This window comes from Chanodichthys erythropterus, chromosome 12, assembly GCF_024489055.1.
Source record: "Chanodichthys erythropterus isolate Z2021 chromosome 12, ASM2448905v1, whole genome shotgun sequence".
In the NCBI taxonomy this organism is placed as follows: Eukaryota; Metazoa; Chordata; class Actinopteri; order Cypriniformes; family Xenocyprididae; genus Chanodichthys; species Chanodichthys erythropterus.
Genome location: NC_090232.1, coordinates 43,639,121 through 43,659,041, shown reverse-complemented (window position 1 = coordinate 43,659,041; position 19,921 = coordinate 43,639,121). Strand labels below are relative to the sequence as shown.

The 19,921-nt window shown below is 37.1% G+C and overlaps 1 protein-coding gene across 1 annotated transcript in view; it reads right to left on the bottom strand.

Moving 5' to 3' along the window:
- tbc1d9 (TBC1 domain family, member 9 (with GRAM domain)) overlaps positions 1 to 8,779 on the bottom strand; it is a 31,331-nt gene extending 22,552 nt beyond the window's left edge. Inside the window, exons 1-2 of the mRNA XM_067403890.1 lie at positions 8,180 to 8,779; positions 291 to 401 (exon numbers count right to left, since the gene is read on the bottom strand). Coding sequence (XP_067259991.1) covers positions 291 to 401; positions 8,180 to 8,300 — 232 coding nt within the window. The 5' untranslated portion in view covers positions 8,301 to 8,779. The remainder of the gene's footprint in view (positions 1 to 290; positions 402 to 8,179) is intronic.
- Between the last annotated feature and the right edge of the window lie 11,142 nt (positions 8,780 to 19,921).

The window sequence follows — 19,921 nt, the reverse complement described above, 5'->3', positions numbered from 1 at the left end:
CCTGCAACAGCAGACTCTTTGTAGCCCTTCACAAATACCAATTCCTAACAAACGCTGGCGTGCTGAAGAATTGATTCCTGTATTGAAGCTTTGAACCTAAACTGAACTTTAAAAGCCGAGACATTTAAGCAAACATCATGTTCACCCGAGCAGCAGTGTTTGAAAGAAAAGTGGGCATTGATTTCCACTAGGGCATGAGGTAATGCTCCGGCAGCGAGAGGCCACCAGGGAGCAGGCGGGATGTGAGAGAATATTCCAGAATGGGAGGCGGAACTGAAGCAGTATGTTACCGTGGGCGATGGTCCAGTAAACCAGGGAATCAGGGGTCTGGTAGAGAATCCTGTACGGGGCCACACGGGCACTGGAGTCCAACACGACGTCAAGGGTGCCAACCAGCAGACCTGAGGGAAAACAGACAACATACGCTCAGGATGGCGGTGATGCTAGAATATCAGTAGACTAAAACAGGCTAAAATCAACAGTACCTGCAAATTACATTCACTTAGACAAAAAAATAGATATTTATTTAGATATTCCACCCCAACATAAATTTCTGTTTAGTTTCTATTTCATGGAAGTTTTTATTAAATTAATTGAAATTTTAGTTTCATTTATTCATTAGTTTTAGTTCAGTTTACTTTTAGTTCATTCATTTTAGTTTAGTAATTAAAGTTAAGGGATCAACTGAAGAACATAACTGAACATTTCTTGAATTATTTGTAAAATATTGTGTCAATGACATGACGTGCATATTTTTGTGTCCAAGTGCATTATTTCCTTTTTAAATAATTTGATAAATTCATGACATATATCACTTTATTCACATTATATTATATAAATATCAGTAGTTTTAAAGCAGTTGAGATCATTGAAAAAACTTTTGTCCAGAAATGTGCATGATCTCAAATGTCAGGGTGGCGCAATTGCAACATGGCTCTTTTATTCTGAATTGACAAGATAATAACAGTAAACATGATAATGCATAATCCAAACGACCCCAACAGATCATTGAGGCAGAGTGAAAAGGTTTGTAGATCTGGTAAAACTACTAATTTCAAGTATGGGTAGGTTGGTACACTTTCCATGTCAGGTGATACAACTACAGTATATATATATATATATATTATATATATATATATATATATATATATATATATATATATATATTATATATATATATATATATATATATGTTATGTTATGTTATGTTAATGAATGAAACTTGTTTAAATGCATTGTTTATGACTAAAAAAAAAATGCATTACATGGGTTTGAAAAGATTTTTTAAAAAAAAAAACCCTTTTTTGAAATGACCCCATTACGTTTCCTAAAGACCACGTCAAGCTTGCAAGCATGAGAGCATTAAGAAAGTAATGTTTTAATATTGTACCTGTTTTAAAAGCAAAAATGGTATTATAGTTAGCAAATTTATTTCCATTAATCAGTTCAAACTCAAACAATTAATTTTAGTTTTTCAAGATTTTCAATTTGCGTGTCACACGATACTTCTAATATGCCGATTTGCTGCTCAAGAGACATTTCTTATCAATGATGTACTGCTTCATATTTTTGTGGAAACTCTGATACATTTTTTCAGTATTCTTTAATGAATAGGAACATCATTTCAATCATGACCGCTGCTGCATAAACAGACATACATAAATCCTGTAACAGATTTAGGCAGGTGGTGCTGGGGGAGGTGGAGGGTTCCAAAGACTAGCCAACAGCAAACACTGAACCAGACTGTTTAAATCTCATTGGCTGCAGGATCAGCAGAAGCTTCTGCCACACAGTAATAATGTGATTGTTTGCAGATTGCATGTAAAGGACCATCAGGCTGCGCCCTCTAGAGTTTCATGACTGAACTATATTTTTTTACTGAATTAGATGTCTTTACTGTCACTTTTGATCAATTTAATGCATACGTAATGCATACGTAATGAAAAAAAATATTAGTACTGACCCCAAACATTTGAACTAAATGCGGCTGCTTGTAAAGCCCCTGGGCGAGCCTGCAACTGTTGTTAACTGCTTTGACGACTCTACCTGAGGAGCATTAGCATTGCCGCAGGGCGAGATTGTGCTAGTATCTGTGTCAGAGCATCAGACACCACAAATGAAGACACCTGCAAAACCTGCAGATCAGAGGACGAGTTTCTGCCTCTGGCGTCACGCTCTCTTAATCTCCAGCTCTCATTCTCGCTATACACCGAGAGTGTGGAAATACAAAACCTACAACATTTCACAATTCGGTGTGGATTGGACAGGTTCATCCAGTTTGAACACACACAAGCACCAATGGGATTTGAGAAGTAGAGAAGGCGGCAAGATTTTCATGAATAACAAATTACATAATGTGGAGAAGTAAAGAGAAAACCATACTTAAGTAAAAGCAGAGAACCTTATTTTATTGCAGTAAATAAAGGTCAACACAACCTTTCTCAGAAACAAGTCTCAGTAGTGCTCAGAATGGGCATAGTTAAACCAATATCCTTCAAAAAGATCTCTTCAATATAAAGGATAAATAAAACAATTTTACATAAAATTAAACAGTCAAAGCCTACTAGCACTGGATGTGCTGATTTCAGCCTCATCCCCAGCTGCATGTCCTCATCTCACATATGAAACACCTTTGATTCAGCAACTACCTGCTAATGCACTCGTGTCGCATTCCTTGATGACAAGTTTAGGAGGGTAAAACCATGGGTATACTTCATTTTTTTATACTAGCGTACGTGCACGCACAGTCGAATGCAAAGCCTTTAAAACCATACTTCATTCGACTCGTTCCTTTGTACGCGTACACAAGCGTTCGACGCATGCGCAGTTTTGAGCAATCTCTACAACCCATGTAAATATATTTTTGTTCTTTCATGCAAGAGTTGTACAAACGAGGATACTTTCTAACCTCTTTGCACAATCTGTCGTCTATATAGGCCTCCATTGCTGTATAGACGACAGATGCTTTCCGGTCTGTTCTGTTTATGCAGGTTTCCTTCAACTACCTTGTGAATCGAAGCCCCCAGGGCACGTTTGCCACCTTGTGGATAAACTAATTACTGCAAAAAACCCTGCGTGTACAAAAATATGCGCGTTTACAAAAATACTCTTCTAAGGTACTTTGGGCTTAAGGGCAAAACTCTCAAGGATATAGTACCTTTAATGCCCTGCTGATGGCGATATTGCTTATTTTTTAGCACAAATAAACTGCTGCAGAAAAAGTTAGGTGCCATGCAAAATGTAATGAGTACTTGCTTAAATGTATTGGAGTCAAGAGTACATATACTTATTCAAATATGTAGTCAAGTAGAGAGTAAACGTTAATATCATTGATAGTCAGTCAGAGTACCTAAAAAGATACTTAAGTACAGTAACTAATTACTTTTACTGAAATACTTTACACCCCTGGGAATAACATACACTGATAAATCATGTAATGTGTATGAACAGATACATATGTAGTCCTTTTTGACGTAAAATCTCTGTGACTCCGCATATTTTCCCAAACTTGAATATGTGAATAGGGATCCACCAAAATAAATTTGGCTTCCTGTTTCTGCTCAAGCTCATGTGTGCATTAATACCCCCCTCCTCCAGAACACATGACTTTCTGTTCCTGCTTTCATATGCTCGGATGAGCCATGGTTTCCTTGGTTGCGAAACAAGAGAGCAGAGATTTGAGAATACTGTAAGGATCACATGATCTATTCAGTTGCAGAGATCTATTCAGTTGTTTATGAGCCTTTGTGGCCATCTGCAACATTCAATTCATTCTTTAAAAAAACCTTCTTCAGTTCCAGTATTTCAGGTTTCCCTGACAGGCAGAACCAAACAACAGCTTCTGTATGTCAAATATGAATGTATGAAATATTTCATGACAAAGAATGTATTTTATAAAAATCAACATTCATTAAGTGTTACAGCAAATTCATTTACAAATGCATTTAAAATTCAACTTTAATGATTCAATTTCTTCTAAAATAAGCATTAAATATTCTATTCTTGGATCATGAATATTAATTAAGCTGCATGATTGGACAGTCCCAGAACTCCTGCCAGAAATAAGATTCACGTGCTTAAATTTACAGTTACACAGCAGCAAAGTCATTTAAAGGGTTAGTTCACCCAAAAATGAAAATTCTGTCATTAATTATTCATCCTCATGTCGTTCAAATCTGTAAGACCTTCATTCATCTTCAGAACACAAATTAAGCTATTTTTGATGAAATCCGATAGCTCGTGAGGCCTCTATTGAGACCAATTTAATTTACACCTTCAAATGCCTAGATTCCAGAAAGCTACTAAAGACATATTTAAAACATTTCATGTGACTACAGTGGTTCAACCTTAATGTTATGAAGCAACAAGAATACTTTTTGTGCCCCAAAAAAACAAAATAACGACTTTACTCAACAATATCTAGTACTCGTCACTGAACTAAACACTGCTTCATGAAGCTTTGAAGCTTTACGAATCAAATCAGTGGTTCGGAGTGTGTATCAAACGATCTCGAACTGCCAAAGTCACGTGATTTCAGTAAACGTGGCTTCGTTGTGTCATATGTGTTTTGAAATTTCAATGGTTCACGTGACTTTGGCAGTGCTCTGAACCACTGATTCGAAACAAAACACTCGTAAAGCTTCGAAGCTTCATGAAGCAGTGTTTTGAAATCACCCATCACTAGATATTATTAAATAAAGTTGTTATTTGTTGTTGTTTTTTGGCGCACAAAAAGTATTCTTGTCACTTCATAACATTAAGGTTGAACCACTGTAGTCACATGAACTGTTTTAAATATGTTTTTAGTAGCTTTCTGGGCATCTGAAAGTGTTAATTATCTTGCTGTCAATGGAGGCTTCACGAACCATCGGATTTTAACAAAAATAGCTTAATTTGTGTTCTGAAGATGAACGAAGGTCTTACGGGTGTGGAACGACATGAGGGTGAGTAATAAATGACAGATTTTTCATTTTTGGGTGAACTAACCCTTTTACATATTTTATATTAAGGTGCAATCCCATAGATTTTATGGTCATACTCTAGGGTTTTTGTATTTAATAAATGACGAATTAAAAATATTTGATTGTACACTGCACATTTTGACAAATGTAGAAGGGCATCCTTCACTACACAGCCTTTTACAATTATGCTTGTGTTCCCCTGTTCATATTGTGGGAACACAATTCAATTGGCCCTGCGTTTCTGTCTTGTTAGGACGTTTGGATGAGCAGTTGTGGGAGGAACATTTCATTGTTGTCTTTTCTTATTCTATATATAGAATGTTCTGCTCTAAACTGAACTCATCTCTGCTCAGAGAAAAACAGCCTTTTCAGCACATGGACAAAGCTGATATCCAGCATCAACCTGATACATACAACTGTATTGAACTGCATAAAAAAAAAACAGGAACTGTTGACTTTACCCGTATTTAACCACAGAAAAGGAGCCTGACGTCCTACTGGATGCCTGTAGACCACGAAACCTTTGGACTAAAATGCAACTGTGCTGGATGTCTTAAAATGCCCCTATTATGCTATGTTCCTAATTTTGTCTCCTATAACAGGTTTGCATGAATCCAAGATAAAAATATATATATATATTATAGGATTTTTTTTCCTCTAATAAACATTACAGCATCAAGAACTTGACCAAAAAAAATTGGCCAAGATCTTGTACTGACAATGCAAGAGGTGAGCACTCTGTAAAGTCTCCTCCAGCACATCCCAAAGACTTTCAATGAATTTAAGGTCTGGACGCAGAGGTGCCAATTCATGTGTGAAAATGATTCTTCATGCTCCGTCCCAACCATTCTTTCACAGTTTGAGCCTGATGAATCTTGGCTTTGTCATCCTGGAAAATGGCCATGATGTTTCTTCCTACATGGTTCACTCTAAAAATGGTGGGTTAAAAACAACCCAAGTTGGGTTGAAAATGGAAAAACCAGCAAGTGGGTTGTTTTAACCCAGCAGTTGGTTCAAATGTTTTCCCAACGTGCTGGGGAGTTTTATTTAACCCAATTATTGTTTGAAAATTACTATATGACTGGCATAAAATTAACCCAAAATCAGACACATAATTACTAGAGGCAACAATAACAATAAAAAGGTGAAAATTTAATAATCAATTTAATAAATGTTTATTGTATTGTACTCATTAAACTTATTAATAAATGCTAATTTATTAAACATATCAATAAGTGTTAATTTCCAACATACTTTGGGTTCATTTTAAGCGAGCAATACAGTAATTTTTAAACAACAGTTGTGTTAAATAAAACTTCCCAGCAGGTTGGGTACACATTAACCCAACCGCTGGGTTAAATCAACCCACTTGCTGGGTTTTCCATTTTCAACCCACCTTGGGTTGTTTTTAACCCAGCATTTTTTTTTAAGTGTAGTTTAAGAAATTAAAAGCTACACAGCATACAACATGCTAGAAACATAATAATCACAGCAATAACAATCCAGTCAAATACTCCTATTTCAATCCAAACAGCGATTTTCTTTTCTTTTTTTTCCTTTCTTTCTTTCTTTTTTTTTTTTTGTCTGGACAGTGTATCTTGGAGGCCGTTAAATATTGTCTTAATAGGTCAAATGGATGAGAATCACTGGCTCAGGAGGCACGTGTGGGAGAAAATTCAACTAAGATTTAGGTAAGGCCAAAGCAAAGTCTCCATGTGTTCTCCATTTAAACTCACTGCTGTCAAACAGAAAGAAGCGAATTCTCATTTGTTATTTTTTTGTTCGTAATATTTTTTTGGCTCTAGTGAAAAGTCAATCATTAATAATTTTTTTTTTTTTCCCCCCACAAAATATTTGGTCGTTTTAAAAATTGAAATATACCAAACATATACACGTGCCTTTTTTCCTAATGCTTTTTTTTTGGCCAATCGCTGGCTACCCAAGACTCTCCGGGTCAGTCTGCTGGGCCGTGCCAGGCTCACCGACTCTCACTGGCAACTGGCACACAGCTCGCACATTTATGTAACAATGACATCATCTTTCCTCGCTAGAGTACGCTTTGTGTCTCACTGACAGACACAAAGACGTAGACGCACAAATACGGCAACGTTTTGGCTCTTACAATAGTTGATCTCTGTTATCCACTCCAAGTTTTATCCGTAAACACCTTATTTCTCAAGAACTCCCTTCAAGGCTCCAGAATGATATCTGTCAATCAGAGATAAAGAGGCTGACAGCAAGTGCCACACATACCTGTCCACGGTTAAATACAGGTCATGTCACCAGGTGAGATCAATAAAACACATTCACATCCCCAAACCAGTTCAGCTCTTTGTCCTGGGCCGTAAACTGAAGCATACACTGAGCCTGTTTGGTCATCTTACTACAAGGAATTTTATAGCGTGTCATTATTAGATGGATGGATCAGCCAGATTAATCCGCTAATATTTGGCCATTCTGATATTATCAAAGCAAACAGAGTTTGTGGAGCATTGAAATGAATGTTAAATTCAGCCTTTTTTCAGTCATCAGCCAATCTGATGTCTAGATAGAAGTATAAGTCATTGAAACACTGGTCAACCACTTGTTATTACGACCACATGTCCACATTAAGGAGCATCAATAATAAACAAACAATAATGAAGATGCATTTATATGGTGCTATTACATCTCTGCATGGCCTGTTTACAGCAGTGATGGAAAAATATTATTATGAGGCTGTATAGATCCATATTGTCCAATACACACACAGCAATACATCAATAGCACCCATTAAATATAGGCAAGTTAAGTATCAGCAGTCAAATATTTATGAATAACAACTATTGTCAAGGGCAACACTTACTGGAAACCTACTTTCTTGCTAACTTGTCCATGTCATTACAGCAAAAAGTAGACATAGGCCAGCTAAATATGAAAGATTGATGTTAATATTTTCAAAGTAAGCTTATAATATTATTTGAAATAAAAATAAAATTGCATTACATTCGGAAAATGCTAAATACACGTAATAAATATAATTATTAATTGAACAATATATAATCACATCTGACCACACGCACACAGGTAAACGCGCGCGCGCATCTCCATATACGCCGCGCGACCAAAACCAGCACGCGTCCACCTGCCTGTACAGGCATGAATGAAACACACCTGTGCATTAACGGTCATCACAAATAACACAACAGTGCAGGTTCATGGAGTAATCATGGCTTTACCCGCGAGTCCTCCTCCGCCGTCTCCATGGCCCTTTCTCTTCTGCAGGATGAAATACGGATTCGCTCTCTCTGTCATCCATAACGCGCTGGCCAACAACACCTCCTCAGGGTTCACCCACATCTTCACCTCGATTTCCTCACGAGGACATCAAACAAATCTTATATAGGTGGTCCAGTATGGAGTCGCTGTCCTAAAGCTTATCCAAGCGTCAAATCTCGCACCCGATACAGCGAAACGACGCGCTTCGAAGATCCGACAGCGGTGTATTGCAAAATTATAAGCTGTCAGTAGGCTGTAGCACTTAGTATATCGAGCACATCGATAAATATTAAAATATGTGCATTTAAAAAAATGTATATAGTCCTCCTGGAGCTCCTCAAGACGCGCGCGCGCACCTCTCACTACACAAATAACACCATGAACACCTTTCTTAAAGGACGACAGCGACTTTAACGCCTATAGATGACTAACTAACAGAGCCCTTGAAAAGCAGAACTAGTGTATTCCGCTGATTCATAGTGAGAGACAAGGATATTTTCAGCGTTTAAACGAGCTACCTAAGCACGCAAAATAAACAATGCCTTACATCTCAGCTGTGTTTTATTGATGCTTTACTCACTAGCGCCACTGCAGCACGGACGGCGGCGCGCACTCAGCGTGCGTCATGGGCAGGCCATTGTGACGTATCGATTGTGGGCGGAAAGCACGTTTGCTCATAAACAACAAAAAAAAAAAGATTGACAATTTGTCTTGACTAAAACAAAATAAAAAAAATATTTGTAGGATTCTTTTTTTAGGATCACTATCAATAATGTATTATATAAAAAAACAAACAAAAAAAAACAAATAATAGCCAAAGTAATAAATGCAAAATAATTAAATTAATAAACAACTGAAAAAAATAATACAAGAAATATAAAAAATATGATGCATATAATACAATAAAGACCATATTATATATATATATATATATATATATATATATATATATATATATACATAGGTGTGTGTGTGTGTGTGTGTGTGTGTGTATGTATATATATGGTTTTATTAAAATTGGTACAGCTAAGATATCACTATCAATAATGTGTTATAAAAAACAAAACAAAAACACATAACAGCCAAAGTAATAAATGCAAAAAAAGTAAATTAATGAACAACTGAAAAAAAATATGTAAATGTATATATGTATATGTGTATCTTTTTTTTTTTTTTTTTAATGGATGGTTTTATTAACTGAACCAACCAACGATGATATATATAGGCCTATATCATCATCTTGTTCAGTTAATAAAACCATCTCTATATATATATATATATATATATATATATATATATATATATATATATATATATATATATATATATATATATATATATATATATAAATTAGTGGTGTCAAAAGATTAATCACATTCAAAATAAAAGTTTGTGTTTATATGTGTTTAATGTGTGTGTGTGTATATATACACACACACACACACACACACACACATTATTCATTTAATAAAACCATCAATAAATAATGTAATATTTCTCTGTCAGACAGCACAGTGTTGTGATGAAAACTAATCATTAATCATGTAAATAAAATAACAAAATAACAATGGATGAAATGCAAAATATATATATATATATATATTATAAAACATGTTTCTGTGTATTGTGCAGAGTCTGGGCCAGGGATCTCTCACTCAGAAAAGGTTCACAACTCCTGTGCTTGATTATCATAATACTGTCAAATACACAATGATGTCACAAATTTTCAATTGATATTTTACAACAAAAGGACAGTTTCTATTTTTGCAACTGACTTTTAACCAGTTGGGTGAAGTGTAAACCTCATTCTTCATAAATAGGTCAAGTAAATAAAACAGCCACTGATGTTTGCAGGAGGTGTTTCCCCGTCAGGTTGGTTTCGTATCTGAAGGATAATGTGCAGAGCATTTTTCCATGTGGCTAACCACTGTGTCATTTAGGGTTAACACCCCTGCTCGCTATGACACTTGGGACAGACTGAAGTTCGAAAGGACGAAGCAAAACAACCGCATAAACAACCACAACGATAGATTCACAGCAGGAAAACAGAGGTGCAAGCGGCATCAAGCATCCATTACTGAGCTGCTGCTGGTAAGGTGGTTTGTCAGCCGCTGGTGGGTGAGAGAAAAAATGAAGCTCTTTCCTAAGCCAAACCACAGCAAGAAAACAAACAAGCTTGTGTTGGCGGAGGTGAGGGGGCTGGGAAGGAAAGTGTTGTGACTGTGAGCTTGGAATAAGTTATAATGTACAGTAATGCAAAATAAACCTTCGGGCTGTTGTGCAGTCTTGCTTAGATTAGCTTATAAGAAAACAATGTTTTGAATTAATATGCAAATTGTGAGGAATATATATTGTGATGAATATCCGAGTGAAATTGCTTCTCAAACAAGAACAAATGTAGGGCGGGGCTTGATTTTGTCTATGGGGAATTGATTGGATGGTTGTGGTTTGCTATTGGTGGATCTCATTTGAGTGACAGGCTGCCCCGCCCTCGTGCCAGTAAACACACCCTCAGACAAGAGATGAGCTGCAAGAGGAAGGGGAATTTATTTTGATTAAACATTAAGAGGCACATGAATACATTTTTTTTTTTTTTTTTAAATGTGCACAGATCATTTATAATAAATCCTGCAATATTCCATAAAAAAACAAGTATTTTCCATTTTTATTTCTTTGTGACTTTAAACAGGATGTAAAAGTGAAATGGCGTGATGTGATCTCAAATCAACTTTTTCATTTTTTTTTTTAATAATTCCAGCAAATAATGAAAATAATTCTAACAAAATTCCCTTCAAATGTAAAGTCTGTGTTAGTCAGTTGAAGATTCTGTCAGATCTGAATGACTAATTCGTGTTTCATTTCTAAGTCATCCTTTTTCTCACTTCATAAAAATAATGTGGGACTTTTCTCTGTTACATGTAGAACTAACTTCCTTTTCAGAAACATAAAAAATCCTAAATGAAAGGTTGCAAGCATTACATCAGTGTAAAATAACTTCAAGTAAGCATGACAGTAGAAAGGCTTGATTTGGATGTCCTGCTGACATCAACCTAAATTAATTTAGCCAGTTTGAACATTACTACTGTATCCTGTGGTCAATCTGTACCATTATACACTGATCAGGCATAACATTATGAGCACTGACAGGTGAAGTGAATAACACTGATCATCTCTTCATCACGGCACCTGTTAGTGGGATATATTAGGCAGCAATTGATCATTTTGTCCTCAAAGTTGACGTTAGAAGCAGGAAAAATGGGCAAGCGTAAGGATTTAAGTGAGTGTGACAAGGACCAAATTGTGATGGCTAGACGACTGCGTCAGAGCATCTCCAAAACTGCAGCTCTTGTGGGGTGTTCCCGGTCTGCAGTGGTCAGTATCTGTCAAAAGTGGTTCAAGGAAGGAACAGTGGTGAACCGGTGACAGGGTCATGGGCGACCAAGGCTCATTGATGCACGTGGGGAGCGAAGGCTGGCCCGTGTGGTCCGATCCAACAGACAAGCTACTGTAGCTCAAACTGCTCAAGAAGTTAATGCTGGTTCTGATAGAAAGGTGTCAGAATACACAGTGCATTACAGTTTGTTGTGTATGGAGCTGCATAGACGCAGACCAGTCAGGGTGCCCATACTGACCCCTGTCCACTCTCCAACAGTGGGCATGTGAGCATCAGAACTGGACCACGGCACATTGGAAGAAGGTGGCCTGGTCTGATGAATTCTGCTGGGAAACTTTGGGTCCTGCTATCCATGTGGATGTTACGTTGACACCTACCACCTACCTAAGCATTGTTGCAGACCATGTACACCCTTTCATGGAAAAGCAAAGCAAAAATGGTTCAGGAATGGTTTGAGGAGCACAACAACGAGTTTGAGGTGTTGCCTCCAAATTCCCCAGATCTCAATCCATTTGAGGATCTGATTTGCTGAACAAACAAGTCTGATCCATGGAGGCTCCACTTCACAACTTACAGGACTTAAAGGATCTGCTGCTAACATCTTGGTGCAGATACCACAGCACACTTCAGGGGTCTAGAGGAGTCCATGCCTCGACGGGTCAGGGCTGTTTTGGCAGCAAAAAAGTGGGGCTAACACAATATTAGGAAGGTGGTCATAATGTTATGCCTGATCAGTGTATATTATGTATGCAGGGCTCTCAAGTCTCACGCATTGGGCGTGAGACACACGCATTTCAACCCGTTCACACGCCACACCTTGTATTTCTCACGCAGAGAAATCTCCAGGATAATGCACAACAAGTTGCGCCGCTATTATAGGAATCAAGCGAGTTCTCCATAGAGTAGAAGGCCCTGCCACGCACCAGTTAATCTAATAAAAAAATATAGCTACCGAACAGCCAATCAGAAAATAAAATTACTGTATCCGGGTAAGATTTAGATATTCCCGCCACAAAAATATTTATGTTCTGATTCCAACTACACATTCTGTGATTCAGGGGTTCGCGCACTGATTCAGATGCTCGCTGAAGTAGTTAGCTACAGAGGAGGACATCTGTCAGTCACATTGATTCACATCTGGCTACAGACTGATCGTGGTCGATGTGGGACCATATCCTATGAGTACAGTAAGTCATCTCATCAAATTACTGGGGAATATTTGTGTCCAGGCAGCTGTAGGTTAGTTAACAGTTTGTCCAGAGTACTTTTACATGAACTTGCCTGGCTAGTGATGGGCATTTTCCCAAAATATTGTATTCGAATATTTGGGCTAGTAAAAAAACGAATATTCGTGTATTTAAAGCTGCAGTCCGCAACTTTTTTTTGTGTTAAAAATGTACAAAAATATATAATGAGAATATACAACATGAATCCATTTTCCAAACCGTGTTTTTGTCTTATCCTGAATCATTACGGTACACTTATAATAAGTGTTTATATTCTGACTATTTCAGACCGGGCTGGTAGGACTCGCCGCAGAGTATGTAACTTCGTGACTCGCCATAGACATACCGGACATACACGGAGAAAAGTAGCTCCGGCTAGAATGTTCATCCGCAAGACGCGTGCAGTTCTGTTTATTAACCGCTAGAGGGCCAAAAATCGCGGACAGCAGCTTTAAATTACGATTATTTTGAGAAAATGAGAGACGTTTTTTATTTTTATTTTTTATTCAAGTTATGAGTAGGTAATATACACAACAAGTTTGTGTTTTATCTTAAGGTTTTCATTCAGTTTAAAACATTAAACAATATGTGTAAACAAAAATATAGGCCTAAAGAACAAAAGCATTATAGGCTCAAGCAGCGAGCGGGAAAAAAACACTAGTAAAGCAGAGCGCGCCAGTTATCGTGACAAACGTAACGTACATATAAGGTAAACTAGAGTCGGAATATGGTTACCATGTTTATATTGTTTCACATTGTTGAGGAAAAACAACAATATAATGTGTTTGATTATATTACCATTATCTATCTCTCACACTCACTCACTCACTCACTCACTCACTCACTCACTCACTCACTCACTCACTCACTCACTCACTCACATACACACAAAAATGCTGAATTAAATAAATATTTTTTTATTTGTAAGAATGTGTCATTTTTCATATCAGACCCCCGTCCCCACCCAAACCCCCGTCGCCGCTGAAATCTCACTCTGAACTCAGTTCAAAACTTGAGAGCCCTGTTTCAAGGTAAAGCATGGTGTGAAAAACTTTGTTTGAACATGTACATAAGGTTAGGGGTTGTTTGAGGGATTTCTTTATGACTAATGACTTTCCCCTCTAATGTCTTTTCACCACACACTTCATAAACATAGAAACAATACTAAGAATGAAACTGAAATCTGTACTTCTTCTATATTTGTTTGTATGACTCTTCTATATGAATATGACTCATATATGACCTCAATCAGACTGTAGAACGGTTATCTGAGACAATGAAATCGGAGTGTTCCTGTTATGGCCTAATATTGCACATAGTTAATATTAAACAACACAACAACTTTGTTGTTTACAGGATGTTTCACTTCTGATGAACCCATGTTAGATGCAGAAGTGATGTCACACGCCTCATGACAGCAGACAATACTATAGGGAAATGTCCTACTGTAAAACACTGGGAAAATCACTGACCATGCTAACCATAAAACTTTTACAGGCAAGGGACCTCTTAACTTAACCTTAAATTTAAGATAGATAGAGTTTAAGATTAGTTTAAGATCAAACAGGGTTAGACCCTTCGCTATGACCTACAATGCATAAAACAAAACATGTAAGAAGATGTAAATACATGATATACAGAGGTTAACGATGATAAAATACTGTAACTGTATCATTAATAATAAGTCAGCTGTCTGTTGAAAGTAATGATAAAAAGGACATACAACTGAAGATATTTTAAAGTTCAGTGCTGATGTGGGAGACAAAAGTGCCGTCCACTAGAGGGCAGTGTGTCTTTAGGTAACAGTCAAAGTAATATTATGAACAGCAGCCACAACAGAGGCATCTGCAAAGAACAGACATTCGTTCTAAGGAATCGGTTCGTCCTAACGAACCGATTCGTCTTATATGCAGCGTTGGAAGGTCTGATTCATTCTAGTGAATCGATTCATTCTAAATGGTTCACTCTCTCTGCAAAGTTTGAAGGTCCAATCAATAGGCTATAAGTTAAAAGAATAAAACATAGTTCACAGTTTCAAGTCTTTGTATATAATTTTTTTCATTTGGTTATATAAATTACTACTGTACAATTTACTATACACAAACTATTCCAGAGTATTTACCTGTTCAGGTTTGATACCGTCACCCTTGTTATTGTTCATTCATTCAAAACCAGTTTTTGTGCCAGCAAAAACTTTAAATTATAAATGATTGAATAGTTATACATTTTATTCAGTAGTTATACATTTTATAAAGGATATTGCCCCTTAAGTATTTTGAGTGTAGTTTGTTGCTACCCAGCCAATATGTGAGCCCCATATGATTTATGTTTGGGCTACATGGGTACCAAGTGGGCATGGTCCCAAAATGGGCATCTTATCTGGGATCCACTTGGTTCAGCTAAGTAGGCCCCACATGGGTGAAAATAGGTGGGGTCCCTATGTGGGTCAAAATGGCTTGCATGGATGGGCCCAAAATGGCAACATAAATGGGGCCATATTGGTTAACAAAAATGGGTTAGACATGGGCAAACACAATCAGTCCCATATAGGCTGACATGGGCCCAAGGTAGTACCCACATAGGTAATCTATGGGGGCCTCCAAAACATGGGAAAACACAAGCCAAACATGGGTGGGTTGGGAAAGATTATGTGGGGCACTTTGATGGGCTCAATGTGGGCTCCAGTTAGGTTTCCCATTACTGAGTCGTCTGTACAGATCCAGGATTATGAGCTTTTCAGGATTAAGATGCATTCAAGGATATGCCAAGTCCTCTGTAGAAGATCTTGTGAATGTGTCCCAGCACACTCTCTCTGATGCAATGCAGTGGATTGCATCAGGATGGGCATTAGGATGCCAAATCAAACATGTATGTGCAGCAGCGGACCTTGCAAATGAGCCACAGGTTTATAAAAACATTATAACACAGTTTGAGTGGTTTGAAAGTGAGTTTTGCACAGTAGTTCATTGTTTGACCCACTGGAATCTTTAAAGAAAATAATAAACGGGGCCTAGTTTTTACCTACTGTGGTCCCATAAAAAAACTATGATAGGGCCATTTGTGGGCCCATTATCAACACATGTGGGGACTCCATACAAATCGAGGACAAAATTAGCTGGGCCCCAACTATCAGCCCAAATGCAAGCCCTTTGGGCCCTATATGGGTGTGCTGGCTGGGTACTAGCCTATCTAACTAGCTTTTTGACTGGTTATCTTGTAGCTTGGCAAGCTACAGTTTCAAAATAGCTTCTCCAACACTCTTTATTTTAGATTTTAAGTGACACGTGTTATTAAAAGACATATTTTGCTGAAAGACGAAATATTTCCACTATATTGTGTTCCAGTACAATGGGTCCTGAGGACAACAGCCATTGCTGCTTGACAGGTGACCTTGACATTTTGGCAGGAGATCAGGATAACAGAATCACTTTGAATCGCCGGTAATATCAGCATGTTGGATGGGAGTTACTGAGGAATGAGACAGAATCACATCAAAACTGCACCCAAGCATACCATTAAATAATGAAGTGGATTGCAGCCAAACAGCTCTGCGGCCTGCATTGGGTAACAGCGCTGGATAACCTGATAACAGAGAATCGGTAGGGGCACGTTGAGACGAGTTATTGACATCAAGCACAAAACGTTGAAAAGTTCAAGATCAGAAATTGGCAAGACGTTTGGTTTTCTAGCTGACAACTAATCTTTTAAATAAACAAGTAATCAGGTTTGAACATCCATAACCATTACATAACCATCCAGTTGAAGTCAGAGAGTAAGCAGGGTGGCAGTAGGTCTATAATAAGGAACAGGTTAGAAATCGAGGCCATGCTTGTGGGTTAGAACGACCTGTGCAAAGCCGAGATCCTCATGGCATGACAAAAGGATAAACCTATAAAGCAGGGGTTGTGTTTGAAGAGCAGAAAAGACTCTATTTTAAAAGGATCAGCCTGCCCTACAAGGACAGATATCAGGCAAGAGTTTGATACTGATATCTCTGAGATAAGGAAACATTTTGGTATCCACCCTAAACAGTCCCGTCATGTCTAAAAACACCACGTCTTCTCCAGAATAGGGTGAGGCACATCCTGATGTTTCAAAGACTAGCAAGATAAAGCACTAACTAGATTTCCTGAAGATCATGTAAGAGGTGCTTGTGCATCCAACACTTGTTACACAGTGTTGTTCACAATGATGTTTAGCACTTTTAATGCTCTGGAGCAAAGCGTGCGGCTCCAGGTTATTGTTTAGACAACACATCCAGGCAAACATAGAAAGTTCCCCTAACGTTAGTTTTTTGGTTCCCGTTTGGTTATTTTTTGGGAACCAAACATACTTTAGGGGAATATTTTTAAATAACCTAAAAATATAGAGAACATTCCCTAATGGTAATTTTAGGTTATTTTAAAATAACGTTTAAAACATTAAAAAAAAACAAAAAAACAACTAATGTTCTGGGAACAATAAGAAAAATTTTCTGGCCAACCAAAATCAAAACATAACAATGCTCTGGGAACATTATAACAACATTATGGGAATGTTAGATTAACGTTATGGGAATGTTAGATTAATGTTAGAATAACGTTCAACAAACCAAAAACTACATTCTGGGAACGTTAAGAAAACTTTCCTGGCTAACCATTAAACAAACCTTAATGTTCTGGGAACCATAAACTATTGTTCTGGGAATGTTATAATAACATATGGGAATGTTAGATTAACGTTATGGGAATGTTAGATTAATGTTAGAATAACGTTCAACAAACCAAAAACTAACATTTTGGGAATGTTAAGAAAACTTTCCTGGCTAACCATTAAACAAACCTTAATGTTCTGGGAACCAAAAACTATTGTTCTGGGAATGTTATAATAACATATGGGAATGTTAGATTAACATTTTACAAACCAAAAACTAATGTTATAATAATGTTATGGGAACGTTAGATTAACATTATAATAATGTTCTACAAACCAAAAACGAATGTTCTGGGAACATTAAGAAAACTTTCCTGGCTGACCAAAAACAAACCCTAACAATGTTCTGGGACCAAAAAAACTAACGTTCTACTAACATTAAGGGAATGTTAGATTAACGTTACGATAACATTCTACAAACAAAAAAACTAAGGTTATAATAAAGTTAAGGGAACGTTAGATTAACATAAGAATAACGTTCTACAAACCAAAAACTTATGTTCTGAGAACATAGCTAAAGAAAACTTTCCTGGCTAACCATAAAAAAACAACATGTAAAAAAAAAAAAAAACATGTAAAAACTTACATTCCAAAATTTGTTATCTAGGATTGCCTTTTATTTTAAAGCTGCTCTAAGTGATGTTACGCGTTTTTAGGCCAAAACATTTTTTGTCACATACAATAAACATCTCCTCACTATCCGCTAGCTGCCTGTCCCCTGAACACACTGTAAAAAAACGCGGTCTCTGTAGTCTCCACAAGCTCCCAAAATGACAATAAAAACAAACTGGTGCAGCCTGGACCACTTAACATAATAAACATGCTCCAGCCAATAACTGACGAGAATGATTTTAAATGCACGTTCATGGCTGTTTCAGGAAGCACGGAGGGGAAGAGGAGGAGGAGGAGGAGGAGGGAGGGTCTAGCTAACCTCTGTTTTGTTTGACAACACTTCAAACGTCAACAGAAAGTTACCCCACCCAGGATCACTTAGAGCACCTTTAATAATCATCCTAAATTAGGTACATTCGAAAGCTTAAACACGCTTTAATTCATCCTATGAAAACTGTTCTGAAATTGAACATTGCGTTAACATGGAAACTGTGCTTTAAAACCGGGCTTGGCAGCTTCTCCCCCTATAGGTGGTGTCATGTTTCAACTAATATTGTGGATTGTGGGTGTCACTCAGTGGCTATTTTTCGTAGAGAGCCCAAACAAAATCCCACAGGAACCTCAATTACTGTGACATCGGCTTCACATTTGGAACACAACTTGGTTAGACATATGGCTTTATCTTCTAGCAATTTTAAATTATTATCTAAAATATATATTTTGTATTAAATAAAATGCTTAATACAGTAGGCCTACCTTTGCTTTACAGCAAGCATAAAATTCATGCAACTTTATAGCCTATTTTTTTTTAAGTGCTTTCACTTCAGCAATAATGTTGAGTGTCTTCACCTTAGGTCTCTATTACAAAGAATTCATGAATTATTTTTATAGTGCATTTTGACTTCTATGTTCAAAAGGGTGGGGGGCTTAAAAAAGTTAGCACGTTTTAAATTCTGGCAACTAAAAGTGCTTTATTGTCAAAAGCAGCATGAAGACAGACAGCATTCATACCCTTTTATTATTCTCACCTTTCATCCGTCGATATGATGGAAACATCTTCAAGCGGTGGTTGCTCTGTTGACACAGCTTTGTGATTGTGTTTAATGGTTCCCACAGCAGATGTCAGCCGGCTGACACAAATGAAGATCCATACAGCGTGTGCTAAAGAGTCCAGTCTGTCATCTTTATGTTAACTGTTGCTTGGAAACGCCGTTTTCTGCGCTGATGAACAGCATTAGAAGTAGACAAATGGCAGTTATGCAACCATTTAGTCATTAAAGGGGAGACGTGTCATTCTGTGCCTCTATCGACACCAGACAAAACGGCAAGATTAACTAGATTTACACACTTCACCTTTAAATAATGAAGCAGGCTGTTATACCAGGCTTATCGTGTGTTATCATAAAGCAAATAAAATGTCAGGAAATAATTGCTTGTTAGACACACACACACACACAAAGCCTCGGGTGTTGTTTCCTCTCACCCTTCTTGGATGCTTCATAACTAAAAAAAAATATATAAAAATAAATAAATAATAATTATAATATAAAATATACATTAATAGTTATGAAATATATTAATTGCAAGAATCTATTCTGCACAGTTAGAGGTCATATTCAGCTTCTTGTACTATATACATCTAAATGATTTAAAAACTTTAGATATTTGAATGGTGCATGGTTAATGTTTTGATCAAAGACAAAAGTGAGTAGTGGCTGAAATACTTCCATTGAATTGTATTGTCCCTCACAATCATGGACATGCAATGATGTATTATA